Raw genomic sequence first — 18,834 nt, 5'->3', positions numbered from 1 at the left:
AGTGAGACACGTTCCTTGAACACTAAAAAGCCTCATTTATCATAGTAATGTGATCATGTAGAGGTGTAGATGATAACCATGAAACTGTTTCACTTCAATGTCTTCTATCCCTTCTGCTCTCTACAGTGTACCATGATTGAGAAGTGGATGAACTATTATCATTTCCAATGGAGTAGAATGCTAGTGACATTGACTATGTTTGAATAGATGAAGTTGGGCTTGGAATATCTTCCTCCACACTATCAAAGGCAGCTCTACCAGTTAACATCTTTATAGCAATTTCACTAACTTCAACAAACCATTCATCCTCGGGCAAGACACTGCCATTCAAAGGTTATTAATTAGTAGAAAGCAGTGAATAACAAAAATGTTTGATTCCATCATAAATGTACTTAAATGATGCCACTCAGAAATATTTTCCATTTATCTCCATAGTTTTTTCATTGATATTCAATGTGTATATAGATACATACACACACATGCACTCCCACATGTATCTTACATTTTTTTGTCTTTTAGAAGCTTTTACTTAGAAACACATTCAAATAGGTTCTAAGAGGTATGTAAATGTGCTCCATGTTCTTTTGTTAATGAACTTCCATGTTATTTTTCAATAAAATCTTTCTTCTTTTACTTCTTTACCCCATGTTCTAATGACACTGGTTAACATGTTCCTTAAGCTAATAAGCAAAATAGCCAAATAGATTTACCTGTTGGGATCTAGACCTGTAGCAGCAAGAGCATTGATAGCCCTTTCAATAATGTTTTTAATAGCTTGATGCAGATGACGAGATAAGTAACGACCTTGGGATGCAAATATCATCACAAATTGCATATCCAAATAAAGCTGCATGAATGATCGAACCATTAGTCTGATATTAATTTTGGTAAGTGATCCTAATTCCTGAGCATTAAATTAATGCATTCAACAAATTCTTCACAAACTACCTTCGATAAACAAGTCTCAAAAGCAACTTCTTTAAAGTTTGTGGCAAACATGGTTTTCGCAGGCCTTTAGAATAACATTAATTAATTTTCCATAGGCTTAATAGTATTTTTGATTCCTATATTTTTAGCGATTATTCAATGTTTTTCCTTTATTTATTTGTTACTTAATATGGTTCTTATATATTTTTTTAAAAAGATTTAATATGAGTTGGCATATGCTAATACAATCACCCACCCTTTTTATTAGTTTATTATCCAATCCTAGGGAGGAATGATGTTAGCATATGTTATATACTCACTCACCTTTTTTATGGGTTTATTGTTCAATCCTAAAGACAAAATAGAAAAAATGTTGTTAAAGGGTCACATTGAGTCTTCTAAAAAAATAGAACCAACAAAGTTTTAATTTATTGTAAGTTGAAGTAACACTCAGAAAATGACTACAAACTCATATTTCAGTGACTACCTGTTGAAGGCCTATGGGACCCAAAGGTGTTGATCCTGTCTCAACCTCTTCCCAGAAGGCTTGGTCATCAGAAAGAAACAGGACCACTGTTTCTGCTAATCTCATCAATAAGACAGTGGCAAATCTTTCCCTTCCTACAAACATGTCTGCTGCAACGCTTGCCACTTCGGTAAGCTTAGCAAAAATTTCCTGAACAATAATGTACGAAATGACAAACCTTATAATTAAACAAAGATACTGCTACTATGTTTCTATCATGAATGTATCTGAATACTAAAGAGAAACCATGCTATGATGACTTAAAGGCTTAACAACGTATAATTGAAGAAAACATCCTTTGCATTACACATTTGAAATCTTGCATGTGGAAGAGGGTATATGACTTAACTGAAAAGCTGAATCAGACTGAATAAAAAAAAGATATATCAAATGATAATGTGTAAGTTTGATATCAGACTATGTGTATCAGACAAATAATGCGTTCCAGACTCTGCATACCACTCACAACTCTAGACGTAACTATCACATGGTAAGAAAAGGAGAACAAAGAAAATGTAAAAGAGAAATCAACAACTTTACACAAAAGGGATAGCAAAACTTGCTTTATATACTTCAGTGTTGCATTAATTGCAAAGTGATAGAACTTATGTAAGTAAAGTTACAGATATCAACATTGGACATTGGAAAAAAAGTAATCATAACTAAGCAAAAAGTAGCCAATCATTACTCCAACAGTTATATGCAATCTCTGAGTCTAATCACACCCTTAATGCTAAAGATAAATAATCTTAATATTCCAACACACATATTACCTGAAAGATTGGAGAAGGAAACCATTCAGGTTGTTCCACGTTACCATCCATTCCCAAATATATTAATGCATTTAGACGAGCTTCTCCTTCTTCTGTGAAAATGAGTTCAAGAGCATGTTGCCTGCAAAAGCTGTCACGCAGGCGATCAACTTCACGTTGGAGCCTTTTCTTGAGTTCACGTTGTTTTTCTGATCCTTTTTTCTGAGAGTCATCACCTTTTGTGCTATGTGAAAGCTTGGCAACAGCACGTGGAAGCAGTTCATCTGCCAGTAATATTGCATTTGCCATCAATGCTATCTGTTGTGCTTCAGTCTCAGCAAGCTTAACAATTCTGTGCCCTTCAATGTTCTCAGTTACCACTGATCCAGGCAATGCATTTATCAGCAAGTTGACATAGAAGTTGAACACATGTATAAGGCCTTCAACTGCTAGAACATCCAATTGCAGTATTTCAAGAGGCCCAACATCTTCAAACAATTCCTATCCAATTCATATAAAAACAAAAAACTTTATTAAGTATCTAAAGCAATGAGGCACAAAGGGAAGGAGTGAAACAAAGAAGCTTCATGATAACATTATACTCTCTCCCTTAATTTCCTAGTATCATATTAATACTTTCAAAATAGGACACTGAACCAAAAAGTGAGTAATTACCTGAACCATTGAGTTGAATTTGTGAGCACTGCTTGAAAGCTTTGGTTGGAGCAAACCTAAGTTACTGTGAGAAGATGGAGGTTGGCCAGAAGGCCTGTTGCTGGTTGGTGCAAAAGCAAGTACCCAATCCTCTGCAGCAGCCAGTGCAGAACTACTTTGTTCAATTCTTTTCAAATTTGTTTTTAGTGCTTGTTCAACAAAGGGCCTAAAATATTTTATTAGGACAGGGGAAAGGGCTAGCCCAGTAGTCTCTAGAAGATAGCAATGACTCATGCAAACATGAACACATTCAGATGCAACTCTCAAACCTCCTGCTGCAGCTGTAGAGGCAAGAATGCATTTCTTAAGGAGAGCAGCATGTTTCTCAGCCTCTGCAACTGCCCAGGTTACTAGTTCAGAAGTATATGCAGGTTCTTCAGAAAACACTGACAAAGAATCTAATGCTGCTTGTGAAATGGTGGAAAAAACAAGTTGTGAAAGGGCAGCAGTAAACGCCCCAACCCCACCATAATTGCTGGATTGAAAGGTTTTCATGGTACGTTGTAATGTTCCTTGGCGAGAACTTAGTAGTAATGTGTGAGCACGAGGACCATCCCCAAGTTTTTTCAATGACAACGCTGTTGATCGAATCTCTGCACTGCTAGTTGATGGCTGGCAGATAGTTTCTGCTAGTTGATCTGCTAGTTTTTGTCTATGCTCAGCAATAGCATCTTGCAATGCCTCAAATAAACTTGGACTTAAAGTTCCCACTTTATTAATTTCTTTTACCATGTTTTCTCCTTCTTCCAAAGCAGCCATTGCTTCATCCACTCTTTTCTCCGCTAATAAAACCTCAAGGGTTTCTAAATATCCTATTAGCCATTTTTCTGTCTTGGATAGTTCTGTTTTTTCATCTAGTATGTCATCCAATTCTGAATCTTCATTGCCACTGATCATGGGACTAAGCTCGCACCCATCTGCTAAACCATGAACCAAAGCAGCCTGGGTGGATAGAAGATTTCTCATGGACAACAACTCTCCTTCAAGATCAGATATCTCTTTGGACGTACTGCATAAAATGTTGCAGAGATAGTCATCAATACAATAATAATCATGCTTACAGATACAAGATATCCTAATTTTTTTTTCAGGCAACCATATATTTGTCAGTTTCTGTTAAAATCACAAACCATCTTGTCCCCTTGATAAAAATTTGAATGTTTTAAATGGATCCTTGAATCAAGTTTAGACATTGCTACTAAGTAGTCCAAAGTTTAATCATTAGCATCCACAGTATAATGAATGGATTAGACCCTTACCTCAGAGTTGAAGTTACAACTCTTATACCAGAAAAATTAGAAAATTTGTCTTTCAAAACTAATCGAAGAATGAAATATTTTGTCCTCGCATAATCATGCTACAATTTTATACTCACAAATCCAACAAAACCCGTTTTTTTTTTCCCCCTTTTCACTCAATTGACTTCTACATCTCATTTTTTAGTGACAGAACAAAAAACATTTATTTAGTAAAAGAATAGAAAGTCAAATGGGGACAAAACTTTTGGAACAAACACTGATTGAAAATTTTCATACAACCACTCTGACATTTTAATAAACTATGTGGCACTGAAACAAGTCTCATCATAATGAAAAATTCATGAAAAGTAATTCTTAAATTCCTTCACAAGTTCAAGTTCAGATATGATGCATAAGAATTTGAAAATATAGCCCAGAATATTCCTCAACAAATATATGTAATTAATTAACAAATTTTGGGGCGTGTAATCACCGTATAAAGGCCGAGTAGTTAGCAAGAACACTTTTACGCATTTCTTCTGCTGAAGCCTTCTTCAGCTCGATAAGATAAGAGCACAAGTGTCTTATCTCCTACAAAACAGTACAAAAACCTTTATTAAGTTTGAAGACAGAATAATTTCTTCTATCAAATGGATAAAAAAGCAATTTAATTTTATTTTTCCATTATCCCAACTTCATTAACCAAGAAACATTTTCGTATCAAATTCATGAAACCTCCATTCTTTTTGTCTTAAATGCAGTATACTACTTGTAAGCAAAACTCAAGCTACTAAAAGCCCACCTTTTATACACTTTATAACATATTCCTTTTAACCTACTATATACTACTATAGTTAAAATTATTAGAAACTATAAAATCACAAAAGTTAAAGGAGTAAGACCTACAAAATGTTATAGTTTCAAGCAAATTTCAATGAATAACATAGGTGCATATAAAAGAGTGGTTCCCTACGTCTACTAATGTTGGTGTTTGTATATAATCTATACATACATAGGCACACTTTTTACATGCACGTGGGGAACTCGTGGATATTGTGTTTTCGTACACTTACCCTAAAGGTATCATTTTTGTTTCATTTCAGGCATGATCATTCATCAACAAAGAGACCCATTAAGCAATTTGACAACGGAAGTGGTTGAACATGAAATCTAAGCGAGAAAGAGAAAACCTTTTCGTTCATGCTGCGGGATTTGGAGGCGACATAGCCATTGGGATCAAAGGAAGAGCTTTTGAAAACCTTGAGCCTATCACTGAGTGTGAGATTGGCCTCAAGCTCTGAAGCGTCTCCAATGCTGGACGACAAAGATCCTCTCGGAGTGGTGAATGCTGACTGATCCATTGTAAGTTGTTGTTGTGTTTATCTACGACGCATGCATGCAATTCCGGAGCAGAAGGTTGAATCGAAATTGCAATGGAGGATTAAGAAATGAAAGTGCAGAAAATGTAATCAGATTGATACATGTGATGTAACGAACGAAGATGCATGCGAGAGAAGAGAGCCTCGGCAAACATGCACTGCATCCATTCCAAACACGGATTGAAATGTGTTTTTTTAAGGAAAAACATACTATTTTCACACTTTTTTTTAAATAAAAAACAATCATGTTACATTTGATAATAAAATATTAAAAATAAGATATTTAATTAAAGCATAAATTATACTATTTAATAAAAATAATTATAAAATTAATGTAGAAATTTTGTGGGTGTAAATCTATCTCCACACTTTTTTTAAGTGGTCATAATAAAATGATATACAATATTTCACAACATAAAATATGAGAAAAATATAAAATAATAAGATGATGACTTTTTTGAGCAAATAAGATAATAACTTAACCTGAAAAATAAAATAGTCCTAGGTATAATCATTATTTAAATCTTTGCTATAAAAGTACGTACAAATTCATGACTGGGGATAAATTTATGTTATATGTAACTACGTATTATATCTGTAATTTAAAATTAAGTACAAAAAGGCATAAATTAATTAGTCAAATATTGCATGAATTCTATAAAGCAAAGCAATTTTACAAATGGTTCGCCATAATTAATAGATGGTTAGATTAATAATTTAAGTCAGATGTTATATCTAAAATGTTTTTGGAAAATATTCTTTCACACTCCTCATTTCTCTTTCTTCCATTTTACTTATTTTAATAATAAAATATTATACTTAATTAATAAAAATAAAAATTTTAGAATAAAATAATATTTTTTAAGAGTGTCAAATGAAACTCAAAAAATCTATACCTAAATGGGATTTTCCCTTTTGTGTCCACATTTCATAATTTCATCTTTACCCTTTACAATTTAATTATTTATTAAATTTTTAAAAATTAAGGATTACTTTTACAAGTTTTTATAAAACTATTTACTTATCTCCTTCTTCTTTCTTCTCCTACTATTCATCAACAGTTATTTTTCTCACATTTTCTTCATATATTTCACTTTATTTTTTATAAATATATTTTTATTTTGTTTATTAACTTAATAATATTACAACATCATCAATTATTAATATAATTCAAAAAATGCGTACACACAGGCGCGATAGTGTCTGTGTTTACACTAATGCAATTTAACTTAAATTTGTGATAGAAAAGAGTTGATCGCAAATTGTGACCGAAATATCATTGAATAGTATTAGTCGTAAATTAGTGATCAAAATAGTAATTGAATCAATGTATAGTAACATTTATTTGTGTAACGAATGAAATTTTGTGGTAGTTAAATGTAATGTTTTAGTCATCAAATTAGCAACCAAAATCAAATTGTATTTGTCACTAAAAATATAGTGGTTGTTATAATATCTTTAATTTTGTAATTAGCGACCGAAACGTTGTGGTTGCTAAATGTAATATTTTAACTACCAACTCAGTGACCGAAATAAATATTATATTAGTTACCGAAAATATGATAGTCGTTAAAATATGTTATAATAATAGTAACCAAAAATTTTTGATCACTAAAACATTACATATACAATCGAATTAGCAACTGAAAATGCCTAGTCGCTAAATCCATAAACATAGTTTTATTTTCTATACAATTAGTATAAAGTATTTAATTAAATTAAACTAACAAGATAGTAAATTTTACGTTAATATTTAATATAAATTATAATTAACTAAATTATTTATTTTTATAATATTTTTGGTATTTATTTTTTATTTTGAAAATCAAAATTAATATTTAATTAAATTAAACTAATGAATGATAAATTTCAGATTAACGTTAAATATAAATTATAAGTGATTAAATTATTTATTTTAGCAATTTGATTTTTCTAAAAGAAAAATAAGATCTTGCTTAAAAATAAACTTAAGATTTCAGTATGTATTTCCTAGATTTGGTCCAAAGATTGATAAAATCCCAAATTTCAAAACTCTAGGTTCATTTCTCTCAATCTCACACCAATGTTTAGAATCCCGAACAACATTTATGCATGTGTTACTGAAAGAAAAAAAAATGAACGAAAAAAAAAATTGACAATTCTGAGAAAATATTTTTATTAAGATTTAAATTTTATAAAAAGGATATAATTGTTGCTCAATTTATTTGTATTAACAAATTTAAAATAAATTTAATATATTTAATTTTCCTCTATAAAACATTCTAATCTAAGCACTCTAATATATAAATCTAACTCATTGTAATTTATGCACTCTATGTAAATTTAAGTATTTGTTATTATTTTAACTTATCTAATATGTAAATCTAAGTAATTTTCGTTAAATACATTTTTTTTCTTATTTTTACCCTTTCTTTTTTCTTAATCTCGTTACAAATTGTTCGTGGAGCGAAGAGATGTGGTTATGATTATTTTTTATGTTAAACTACAATTAAAGAATCATTTTATATCTAGACGTAGTAAAAAAATGATAGACTATATAGATTATTGTGAGTACAAAGTAGGTTATAATTTTATTAGATAACTGAAGTTTATGGTCATTTCATAAGAGAGGAATGTTATGTTTTTTGTATATAACCGTAGCCTAAAATACAATTCAAAAAATATAAAAAAAAATCCAAAGAAAATAGGCTACGGTTGAAGTAGATAATTGTAACATAAAAGCTTCTAGAGAAAAAAAAAGATCTAGTATACGCTACAATTTTAGATAAAACCATAGCGTATACTTGACTATAGGCTACGATTTTGGGTAGAACCATAGCCTATAGCCATTTTTTATAAATATCTTTTTTTTTTGGTTTCTACCTAGACAATTTTGAAAACTAGACAAAAGTAGTTACACAAAATATATTTAGATACAGTGAAAACCTAGAACAAAATAGATAGCAATTCTAAATTAAAGCAAGTATTTTACAGTATAAAGTATTCTACATATATTGCTTACATAATAGTATTGTACATTTGAATTATACATTTAACATAAGATTTCCTTACATACGTTATTGAATATTCAAAATCAATGGTTGAAGACTGTTCAAATGCTAAAAAAGACAATAATTTCAATTGATAAATACAAGACAAAATTTTAAAGTACTTTAAATCAAGTAAATTATTACCTATTTCCAATCGGATTGTCTATTACATTAGAAATATATCAACATAATTATAATTGAGGAAGAAAAAGAAATAAACAATTATAATTTGACCAAAATAGCTAACCTTGAGTGACATCCATGCCAATTTTTTTTATTCGCAATTTAGTTTGTCTTTTACCATGTTATGTGAGTGAATGCATTATGAAAAAAAAAAACATTACTTAGCATACACTTATATGAGAAGAAAATTCATAAGATTGAGGTTTTTGCCATTTACTACTTGTTTCATATGTGTGGGAGGAGGCTTATGTAATGAGCAAAACCATATAACAATGTCAGCAATGAGGGAAATCATAAGTAGTTGTTAGTGATGTCTGATTTGAAAATATAATAATTGTTAAACACGAAAATGATGGATTATAATTGTAATACAAAAATGTACAATTACTCCTTAATATAAGGGGTGAAATACATTTTGCTTCATTTATCTCAAACAACTCGTGATGTGCTCTTTGATGTCACACATCTTACTAGTCACGATAAGAATGAGTTGGGGTCCATGACTCCATACAAACTCTTTCCCACATTCTTACTAACACCAAACATATACCTAAAAGTAAAACACTTATTTAATATAAGTAATTAAATACAATAATTAAAATAAAGAACACTTCAAACACTTACATTATTCATAACTAAATAATTGTAATATTAGTTATTGGTCATTCGTTGCAAGTTCTAACACATTTTGATGTGTAAGTATAAAATGGGATCTGTCTATTTCTCCCAAATAGAAGAGAATCTCATAAAACCATCATCAAATTTTTATGAATGATGTCAACAAAGTTCTTATAATGCATTGATATGATTGTCCATAGAGAATGTTTCTTTATGGGTAGGATTACTAGATTATGGACTATAATTTTATTTGAATCATAATCTATACATTGCCACTAAATTAAAAAATGTTATTGCATTTTTATTTTTATAGATTACGATTTTTTTCATAATTGATAGCATAAGGTTTATGATAATATCATTCTACATTTTTACACTACTGCGAAATATGGATTTCACAATGTTATTTTATGTTTAGTTATAAATTATTTAATGTAGAAAAAAAATACGCTAATAAACTTTTAATAATTTATAAATTATTTATTGATTCAGGAATGCCCATCATAAGAAAAAATATAGAATGGACATTGGTATTTTGACATCACACCTTTTTTATTATCATTTGACACTATTCTTTATTACTATTCACTTTCTCTTTCTTCTAAATATGTAAAAGTTAACTTTTGTTAAGACTATTTTACTCATTTAAGAGTTGTTAAATTGTCGTCAAATAGTGTGAAAAATCTTTTTAAATATAAAAAAATAAAACCTTCATTCCTCCAAACTCTTTCTTTCTTATGCCTTTCCCTATTGCACCTTACGCTAATTTTATAATTTGTTTTGTATTGAATATTAACTTTGAAATACGGATTTAGTTGGTTAGTTTAGAATATTGGCCTGAAGTATTAGTTCAAACTTAGTTTGATTTGCATGAAATTATTGTTACTTTGAGATTGAAGTCTCGTGACCTGGAATTGGTTAATTAGTTTAAAATTGGTATAGTTAAGTTTTCTTACCGATCATTTGGAATTATTATTTGGTTAAAATATGAACTATAGGGGTTTGTTTATTTTGATGCTTAAAAGTGTTAACATTTTGGTTAAGAAAAAAATGGTTAAACCATTTTAGGGAGAATGGGGTGAGACAGGTAAGTGACACCAAATTATAACAAATTTCATCAAATAGTAATATTAAACATGCCATATGTAAAAAAAGCTACAGTATGCATTTTAACTTGCACAAGTAGGCAACGAATAAAAAATTATCTCTCATCATAATATGATATTTGGTCCCTAAAGGCTATAGATTTAGGTAATCATATGAATTGATATTGAAATATTGTGTTTCACAAGCTAAAAATATGAAAACAAAGAACAAATTTGTTTATGTTGTAATTTTTTTGCTTTTCAAAATTTTAATAGGTTTCAGTTGTGTTTACATATGACAAAATATTCAAAGAATGTATCTATTGGGATTGAGACGCATTTTGGACATTAAAATCCATTATATATTTTTACAATTATTTTAATATATATTTAGGTTTATAGTTCCTTTATATTGAATTTATGAGTAAACCTTAGTTTATTACTTAAGATTTGATAATAATTAATCTTAAATTTGTTAAAAAATAATATATTGTGACTCTTATTTGTTGACTTTCATCATTTATTCCATGATATGACTTAATGTGAACTATTAATTTTTTCAAAAAGTAAGACAATGATATATTAATTAGTGATTCATATTAAATCATGTTAGAAATTAAAAGATAAGAATAAAAAAAATAGTCATATTATCATTTCCCTTAAAAGAAAATCTCGAATGATCTTTTTGAATAAAAAAAATAAAATTTAAAATCTTTTAACAAAATATTTCAAATAATATAACAATCAAATTTAAAATTCACTTAAAAAGAAGTTAAAATTCCATAACCATTTCTCTTTACATATATATATATATATATATATATATATATATATATATATATATATATATATATATATATATATTAAATTTAAAAGTTTTATTTAAAATTTATATCTTAAAATAAATATCTTCAAAATAAAATTTTATCTTAAAAAAAGAAATTTAATTATTTTATTTAAATAAGAAAATTATAATATAAAAAATTTTAACTACTTTATATTTATATAAAAATTAAAAAAATAAAAATAATTCAATTACAAAAAACTCAAATATTTCAATTTCTTATAACGGTAGAACTATTGAATTTAGAAGAAAGAAATACAAATTTATTTTTCTAATACTAGATAACATATATGCTCACTACAAGCAATTTTTTTCTATTACAAGAAAGAAAGTATAAAGTGTTTTGACTTATTAAGATGACTAGTTGATGAAAAGTATTTAAATTTTAAATGTCAACTTTTCCTAAAAGAATCAAATGAAAGAAATATAAATAAACATAGACAAATTAATAAAAAGACTTACATAAATATTAAGAGTTAATAGTATTTTGGTTCTATATTTACAATAATAATTTATTTTTTCCTATTTATATTTGATTTAATATGGTAATTTTCGTCAAATGAACTCATTTTTATCATTTCTAATCTAATAGAAGAAATGACATTATTATTTTAAAAAATATAGAAAATTACATTTAGTAAAAAATAAATAAAGAAAAACATTAAATTATTACTATACATATAAATATAAATATAAGGAAAAATATTATTAAGTCAAATATTAAATATATATTAATAGTATTGTTGAAATGATCGAGAAGTTTGAAATGTCAATATAATTAATATGTAAAAGTTTAATTACGGCTATCGTAACTTTATTTGGAAATCTTTAACCTACTTATTTGTTTTCTTAAATTATGTAGTATTCAACATCTTGTAAACTATGAAAACTCTACAAGTAACACTTCCTTTTTTACATAAGAACCAAGCCATGTAGCAACAATCCAAAGCATATCAAACAAAAACAACCCCGCTACCTCTTCTTTCAGTCCATACCCATTAATTTCATCTTTCATTTTCTTTTCTTCTACGTAAACTATTGATATCGATATTAAATATATATGTAATTAAAGTATGAGAGTCTCATAGTTACTCTTCTCCAAGGGGTGAGAATGGATATAATAAGATCATAATTAGTAAATTGGGTCACTATCTAAATGGTAGATATAGAAATACAAGAATATTCATGTTTTTAGTAAGAGTTTCTTTAGAATATTTTTCTATTTGTTAAAAAAAGTATTATATTTTATAGTAGGAAGAGGCAATGAAAAGTTGACCACCGACCCAAGTGGTGGCAATCGGAGAACGCGGTGTGTGGTTCACCACCACATGTCTTCTTTCCTTTGCGGCTATTTCATGAAAGCAAAGTTTCATGCCACACTTAATCGACCATTTTTATTTCTAGTATATTTGATGAAAGCAATGTTTCAGGCCTCAGTTTAAGGAATTTTGTTTTCAAACAAAGTTATGTTTTGGAACACAAAGTTATGAGAGATTTAAATCTAATTAGGTGTTTCTTACATGAGTTATTACATTAAAGTATTTACTTAATCATTTTCAGTTTTTCACCTTATGTAGAAAATCAAATACAATTAATTTTGATTTACCACAATGGGGACAACAGATTCTGATTATGAAATGTGCATTCCATGTCCGCATTACGTTGCTGTGTGGTGTGGCCCCACTTTTCCTTCTGACGATGTCGTTTTCAGCTTCCAAACTGAACTAATGAACAACGCCAACCTCCACCAGCACGCTGCCATAGGAGCCACTGTGATCTCCTTCACCTTTACTTTCTATGCCATAATATTATTGTAATTATTATTATCATTAATAATATAAATAACAATTAAAAAACTTTACACAAATAAACACAACATAACTAAAGCTTTTCAGTGATTCATTTATTCATTCATTTCCCTGTTTCAGCATTTACACTCATGTAATTGATACAAGACGAAGGCTTTTCCACTTTCTTCACTCTCCAGCTTCCGTTCTCTCTTCCTTAGGGTTTACAAGCTTTCACAAAGGGAACTCCATTGATTCTGTTCTTCTGGGTCCATAAAAATGAAGAGGGGCAGTAAAGTAGACCTTTTTGTGCTACCCAACAGGCTCACACTGCTTCAGATTTTCATGGTGGTGATGCTCTTTTACTTGCTCTTCATGAGCTTCGAAATCCCTCTGGCTTTCAGAGCTGGGTTGGGTTCCGATAATGGCGCTGTTTTTCTCACCGACGCATTGCCCGTGTCCATGCCGCTCTTGCTTGAAGAACCGAACCATGGGGTACAAATTCGCGGGCCCAGAGGGTTGAAGTTGGAGAAAGTTTCCTCCTTGAGGTTCAACGGGAGCTTCTCGGAGGGTTCGGAGCTGCACAAGGTGGCGCGGCACGCATGGGTCGCTGGGCAGAAGCTCTGGGGAGATGTGGTGAGTGGGAAAGTGAAGAGCTTTGCAAAGGTGACGGTTGAAAACGGGTCGGACTCGTGCCCGAATTCGGTTTCGGTTTCCGGGCCGGAGTTTCGGGGGAAAGGGGTGATGGTGCTGCCGTGCGGACTGACGCTCTGGTCGCACGTGACGGTGGTGGGGACGCCACGGTGGGCGCATGCGGAGAGGGACCCTAAGATAGCGGTGGTGAGGGACGGAGATGAGGCGGTGATGGTGTCGCAGTTCATGATGGAGTTGCAGGGATTGAAGGCTGTGGACAAAGAGGAACCGCCGAGGATTCTGCATTTCAATCCGAGGTTGAGAGGGGATTGGAGTGGGAGGCCTGTGATTGAGCAGAATACTTGCTACAGGATGCAGTGGGGTTCTGCTCTCAGGTGTGAGGGGTGGAAGTCTCGAGCGGATGAGGAAACTGGTGAGTGATGTTCTGAGGCTTTTTAAACGCGTTCTTATTTTATTATCATCATTCGTCTGTTAATTGAATTGAATTTATAGGATAGGACAAAAGTTAGGTGTAGTGTTGTTTTTCATGTTTTGGGTGTTGATCTCTGACCAGAAATGAAGTTCCACTCTGATAATGTGTGTTGGGATCCAGAGTTTGCAGACTTTGGGGTTTAGGAAGTGAATTTTGGGGGTTTTCGTTGTAATTGCAATGGAGGGACTCTCTGGTTCGTGAATTGGTTTTAAAATGGGGACTGTTTAATGTGTCAGATGGAAAAAAGAAACCAGCTTTAGATGTGATCCTATCTTTTTACATTGTTGAGCCATTGTGTTTTGCTGAATCATTGAAGGTTGACTATCCTGACTTTGTTTTTAACTGAGACAAATGGCATTGGGGAATCCATGTAGCCCACCTCACATGGTGGGATGGCTTGTGTTTTTGACAATGGAGACACTCTTTTGTTCATTGGTGTTGATTTTGGAGTGGGGGCTGTCTCTGCTTTGAGTTGGGAATAACAAAAGGGCTTTAGTTTTGATCTTTTCATTGTTAAACTATCGTGCCAAATTATGTCAGTTTGACTATTTTTGACCTGGTCTTTAATCGAACAGAGTGAAAAAATGTAGCTAACTTCCCCTAGTTTGAGTATTTTTTTAACTGGGGTGTCTTGATTCAAGGGACATTGTTCGTCTTTGCTGAAAAGTTCTTATTTTTGTGAAGTTGATGGACATGTAAAATGTGAAAAGTGGATTCGGGACGACAACAATCGTTCTGAAGAGTGGAAGGCAACATGGTGGTTAAACAGATTGATAGGACGAAAAAAGAAGGTGACAGTTGATTGGCCATATCCTTTTTCAGAGGGTAAGTTATTTGTTCTCACCATAAGTGCTGGCTTGGAAGGTTATCATGTTAGTGTGGATGGAAGGCATGTGACATCCTTTCCCTATCGCACGGTGAGTACACTAATCTTATGTCTTTCTTCTGTATACATGAATGCATGGATATCTTACATGTTTGTGTTATGTTCACATTTCACAGGGATTTGCTCTTGAGGATGCTACTGGACTATCCATAAATGGAGATGTCGATGTGCACTCTATATTTGCTGCTTCCTTACCTACATCACATCCTAGCTTTGCTCCACAGATGCATCTTGAATTGCTTCCACAGTGGAAAGCTCCTCCTCTTCACGATGTGAATGTGGATCTTTTCATCGGAATTCTTTCTGCCGGAAATCATTTTGCGGAACGGATGGCTGTGAGGAAGTCCTGGATGCAGCACAAGCTAATCAAATCTTCACATGTTGTGGCTCGGTTTTTTGTAGCCTTGGTAAAGGACCACTGCTGCATCTACACCCAAATATAGATAAAAGAACTATAATTACATAGTGTTATTGATCTTACTTTTTTTCGGTGTTTCATATGATAGCATGCAAGGAAGGATATAAATGTGGACATAAAGAAAGAGGCAGAGTATTTCGGTGATATTATTATAGTCCCATACATGGATCATTATGACCTTGTTGTGTTGAAGACCATAGCTATCTGTGAATATGGGGTGAGTGATGGGAGAGGAGTTGAATATTGCTTATTTATATTCACATTTTAGTATTTTATCGAATATGCTTCTTGCAGATTCATACAGTGGCTGCTAAGTATATCATGAAGTGTGATGATGACACATTTGTAAGAGTGGATTCTATAGTAAATGATGTCAGACAAGCTCAAACTGGTAGAAGTCTCTACATGGGAAATATGAATTACCACCACAGGCCTCTTCGCTACGGCAAATGGGCTGTAACTTATGAGGTACAATTTTCATATCAATTGCTTTTGAAGTCTGCATCCTTATTTTCAAATCTATTTATAAATAAAACTATCAAACGCAGTTCGCGTTTGTTACTCTGTGTTTGTTCTGTAATTATCATGAAATGTTGCAGGGTGGTCTGAGTATAGCAGAATTCGAACTTTTCAATACTGGTTGTAGGTTTACTGTATTTTCTTCATAAAAAACTCTATCCCTTTTATTTGAGTGTTATTAATGCTGGTGCTCATTTTTCCCCTTGTAGCTAAACTCAGTTTATTATTAGTGGCATAGTTATCTATAGCACAGTATACTCTAGTAGGATGGGAGTTGCCATGGGCTGCTCGAAAGTTTGAATAACTATCTATTTTCTAATAGCAGAGCCATAGCAGCACTAGAGTGTGAGGTTTTTCTCAGGATGAACCATTGGTTCTTATATCAATGTGAGGTTTTTCATGAGGGGATGTTAGGTCTAAGAGGAGGAGGTGATACAAACACCAATGAGATCTGAGTTCAACCTCATAAGGGATTGACACTACTCTCAACCCAAAGTCTTAAGGTTTTGGGTTAAGAGTGGTGTTAATCCCTTACATGTGGGTTGAGCTTATGTCTCATTGGTGTTAAATCTTCCCGATGATTCTCTCTTCAAAGACCCAACAAGTGGTATCAGAGCCTGGTTCGTGTGGTGATCGGCTTAGATGAGATCTTGTATCGAAAGTCCTCCTGACAGTAGGTCAGGTAAGCATGTTCCGTTAAGAACGGCGGTACGGGAAAAGGGTACTCAGTAGTTAGCTCGAGAGGGAAGTACCAATGTGAAGGGACTCACTTAAGGAGAGATTGTTGGGAATCTAAGTGTAGATCTAAGTTTCACATTGAGTAAAAATAAGAAAATTAAGTACTATATAAAGATCAAAACCCATAAATCTATCGTCTTAAAAGTTTTGGGTTAAGAGTAGTGTCAATCTCTTATGTGTGGATTGGACTCATTGGTGTTGTATTTCCTCGGTGGTTCTCTCTCGAAAGACCTAACAATTGATATCAAAACAAAGGGTTTATGGGTCCTTCTACTTATATATTAGTTGTCTTACTCAGTTTTACCCAATGTGAGACTTCTAACCCACCTTGGACTCTTAACATTGAGTAAACTTTCAAATATCCATTTTTTTCTTAAACAACATGATTTTAGGAGACTTTTAGGTGAAAAGTTGAGATCTCTCTCCCTTTTTAGAATCTAAGAAAAACTTATAAGTACCCGTTGCTTCTTTAACTGTTCAACACCAACACTGTTTAGCCATTACCCCTTGTCATCCCTAGTCTGAATTATCAACCTTCTCTTTCCTTTCTCTGCAACATCCTCTTTCTCTTTTTATTATATGTTTATTTGAAACATGAATGTCTTTTGAATTCGGTTTGTTTCCTTGACTTTTTTGCTGTCTCCTGGTGTATTTGCTTAAACCTATGGCATTTTATCGTTAAAATCATATCAATAATTTTGAATATTTTTCTAAATTGTGGACGCACTTCTGACCTTTTTTTTCTTTGTCCTTTACTTTCAGGAATGGGTAGAGGAAGAGTATCCTATATATGCCAATGGTCCAGGTTACATAGTCTCAGCTGACATTGCACAATTCATTGTATCTGAATTCGAGAAGCGCAAATTAAAAGTATGAATTTTTACAAACCATATTTTCTTGACCATCTGTTTCTGACTTTTATGTGTATATGTGCATGCATGCATGCATGTGTATTTGTTAACATCTCAGTTTTTACTAATTCTGACATACACCGAAGGAAGTTGTTGGCTATTGGTGATGCAATTAACCAATTTGAACATGGTGCAGTTATTTAAAATGGAGGATGTGAGCATGGGAATGTGGGTGGAGCAGTTCAACAGCACAAGAGCAGTAGAGTATGTGCACAACTTGAAGTTCTGTCAATTTGGGTGTGTTGAAGAGTACTACACTGCACATTACCAATCACCAAGACAAATGACATGCATGTGGGAAAAATTGCAACATCAAGGAAAACCACTGTGTTGCAACATGAGATGACAAATGTGGTAGGTATAGGTGATGTGTACAACAAGATCAAAATGAAAGAAAAAATGCACAGCTAGCTAGGCATCCATGATTATAACATATCTCTGTATATAAGCACTTTTTTTCTGAAGAGGGGTGTTTGGGGGGTTTTACTTGAAAATGGTGAGGATTATTGTGCTTGAGGTTTTCCCCTATTTTGATCCATACCCCTTTTTCACCTGAAAGAATAGATGGTGTAGGTATATCATGGTATATCTTAGATAGAGTTAAAGTTGGATGTTACTGGATTCTGGTAAAGGAACAAACCAATGGTTTGTAAATTTGTAACATGGAACAGAATGGCGTAGATGCAGAATAAATTACTTTTCTGCTTTCACTTCATTTTTCTATGTTCTTTCATGCTTTAAACAGGTTACTATATTTCTTTCACCTTGAAGAGGGAGACAAAGATTACATTTTACAAAATAAAATGCGCTTATAGAATTCATGTAGATTTAATATAAAAAAAAAACTACCATTCCCTTTTCATTTTATCAACTCTGACAAACCAAGTTGGCACTAAAAAGACATTTATATATTTTTTTAAATGTAAATGTTACCAAATATTTAAGTCTAATTTTTATGGATTTTTAAAATTTTTAGTCTTCTAAAATGAATCAATATATACATATGTATATTATTAATTTATTTTATAAATTTAATTACTATAATATTAATATAGAAAACTCTAAATTTAAAAATTATATCTTGGTCTATTATGTGGGTGCTTTAGATGAAACTTGAAGGTGCTATGTCATGACAGTGCCCTATTGCTCTAAGA

The 18,834-nt window shown here is 31.8% G+C and overlaps 2 protein-coding genes across 3 annotated transcripts; one reads left to right on the top strand and one right to left on the bottom strand.

Moving 5' to 3' along the window:
* Positions 1–193: 193 nt before the first annotated feature.
* Positions 194–5,518, bottom strand: LOC114174568 (exocyst complex component EXO84A). The gene is made up of 7 exons (XM_028059403.1): positions 5,348–5,518; positions 4,651–4,748; positions 2,881–3,928; positions 2,227–2,706; positions 1,415–1,603; positions 711–847; positions 194–320 (listed from the first exon to the last, which is right to left on the bottom strand). The coding sequence occupies exons 1-7, from the start codon at positions 5,516–5,518 to the stop codon at positions 194–196; spliced, it is 2,250 nt and encodes a 749-aa protein (XP_027915204.1).
* Positions 5,519–12,986: 7,468 nt separating this feature from the next.
* On the top strand, positions 12,987–18,395 carry LOC114174132 (hydroxyproline O-galactosyltransferase GALT6-like). 2 transcript variants are annotated; one of them, XM_028058898.1, is made up of 8 exons: positions 12,987–13,067; positions 13,224–14,148; positions 14,893–15,125; positions 15,211–15,501; positions 15,601–15,729; positions 15,807–15,980; positions 17,532–17,639; positions 17,817–18,395. In XM_028058898.1, the coding sequence occupies exons 2-8, from the start codon at positions 13,362–13,364 to the stop codon at positions 18,024–18,026; spliced, it is 1,932 nt and encodes a 643-aa protein (XP_027914699.1). In that variant the 5' UTR covers positions 12,987–13,067; positions 13,224–13,361; the 3' UTR covers positions 18,027–18,395. The 2 variants fall into 2 exon arrangements, with proteins under 2 accessions (XP_027914699.1, XP_027914698.1); XM_028058897.1 differs by lacking the exon at positions 12,987–13,067 and having other exon boundaries at positions 13,159–14,148.
* The last annotated feature ends 439 nt before the right edge of the window (positions 18,396–18,834 follow it).

Source organism: Vigna unguiculata, chromosome 2 (assembly GCF_004118075.2).
Source record: "Vigna unguiculata cultivar IT97K-499-35 chromosome 2, ASM411807v1, whole genome shotgun sequence".
NCBI lineage: Eukaryota > Viridiplantae > Streptophyta > Magnoliopsida > Fabales > Fabaceae > Vigna > Vigna unguiculata.
This window is presented reverse-complemented; position numbering and strand designations above follow the sequence as displayed.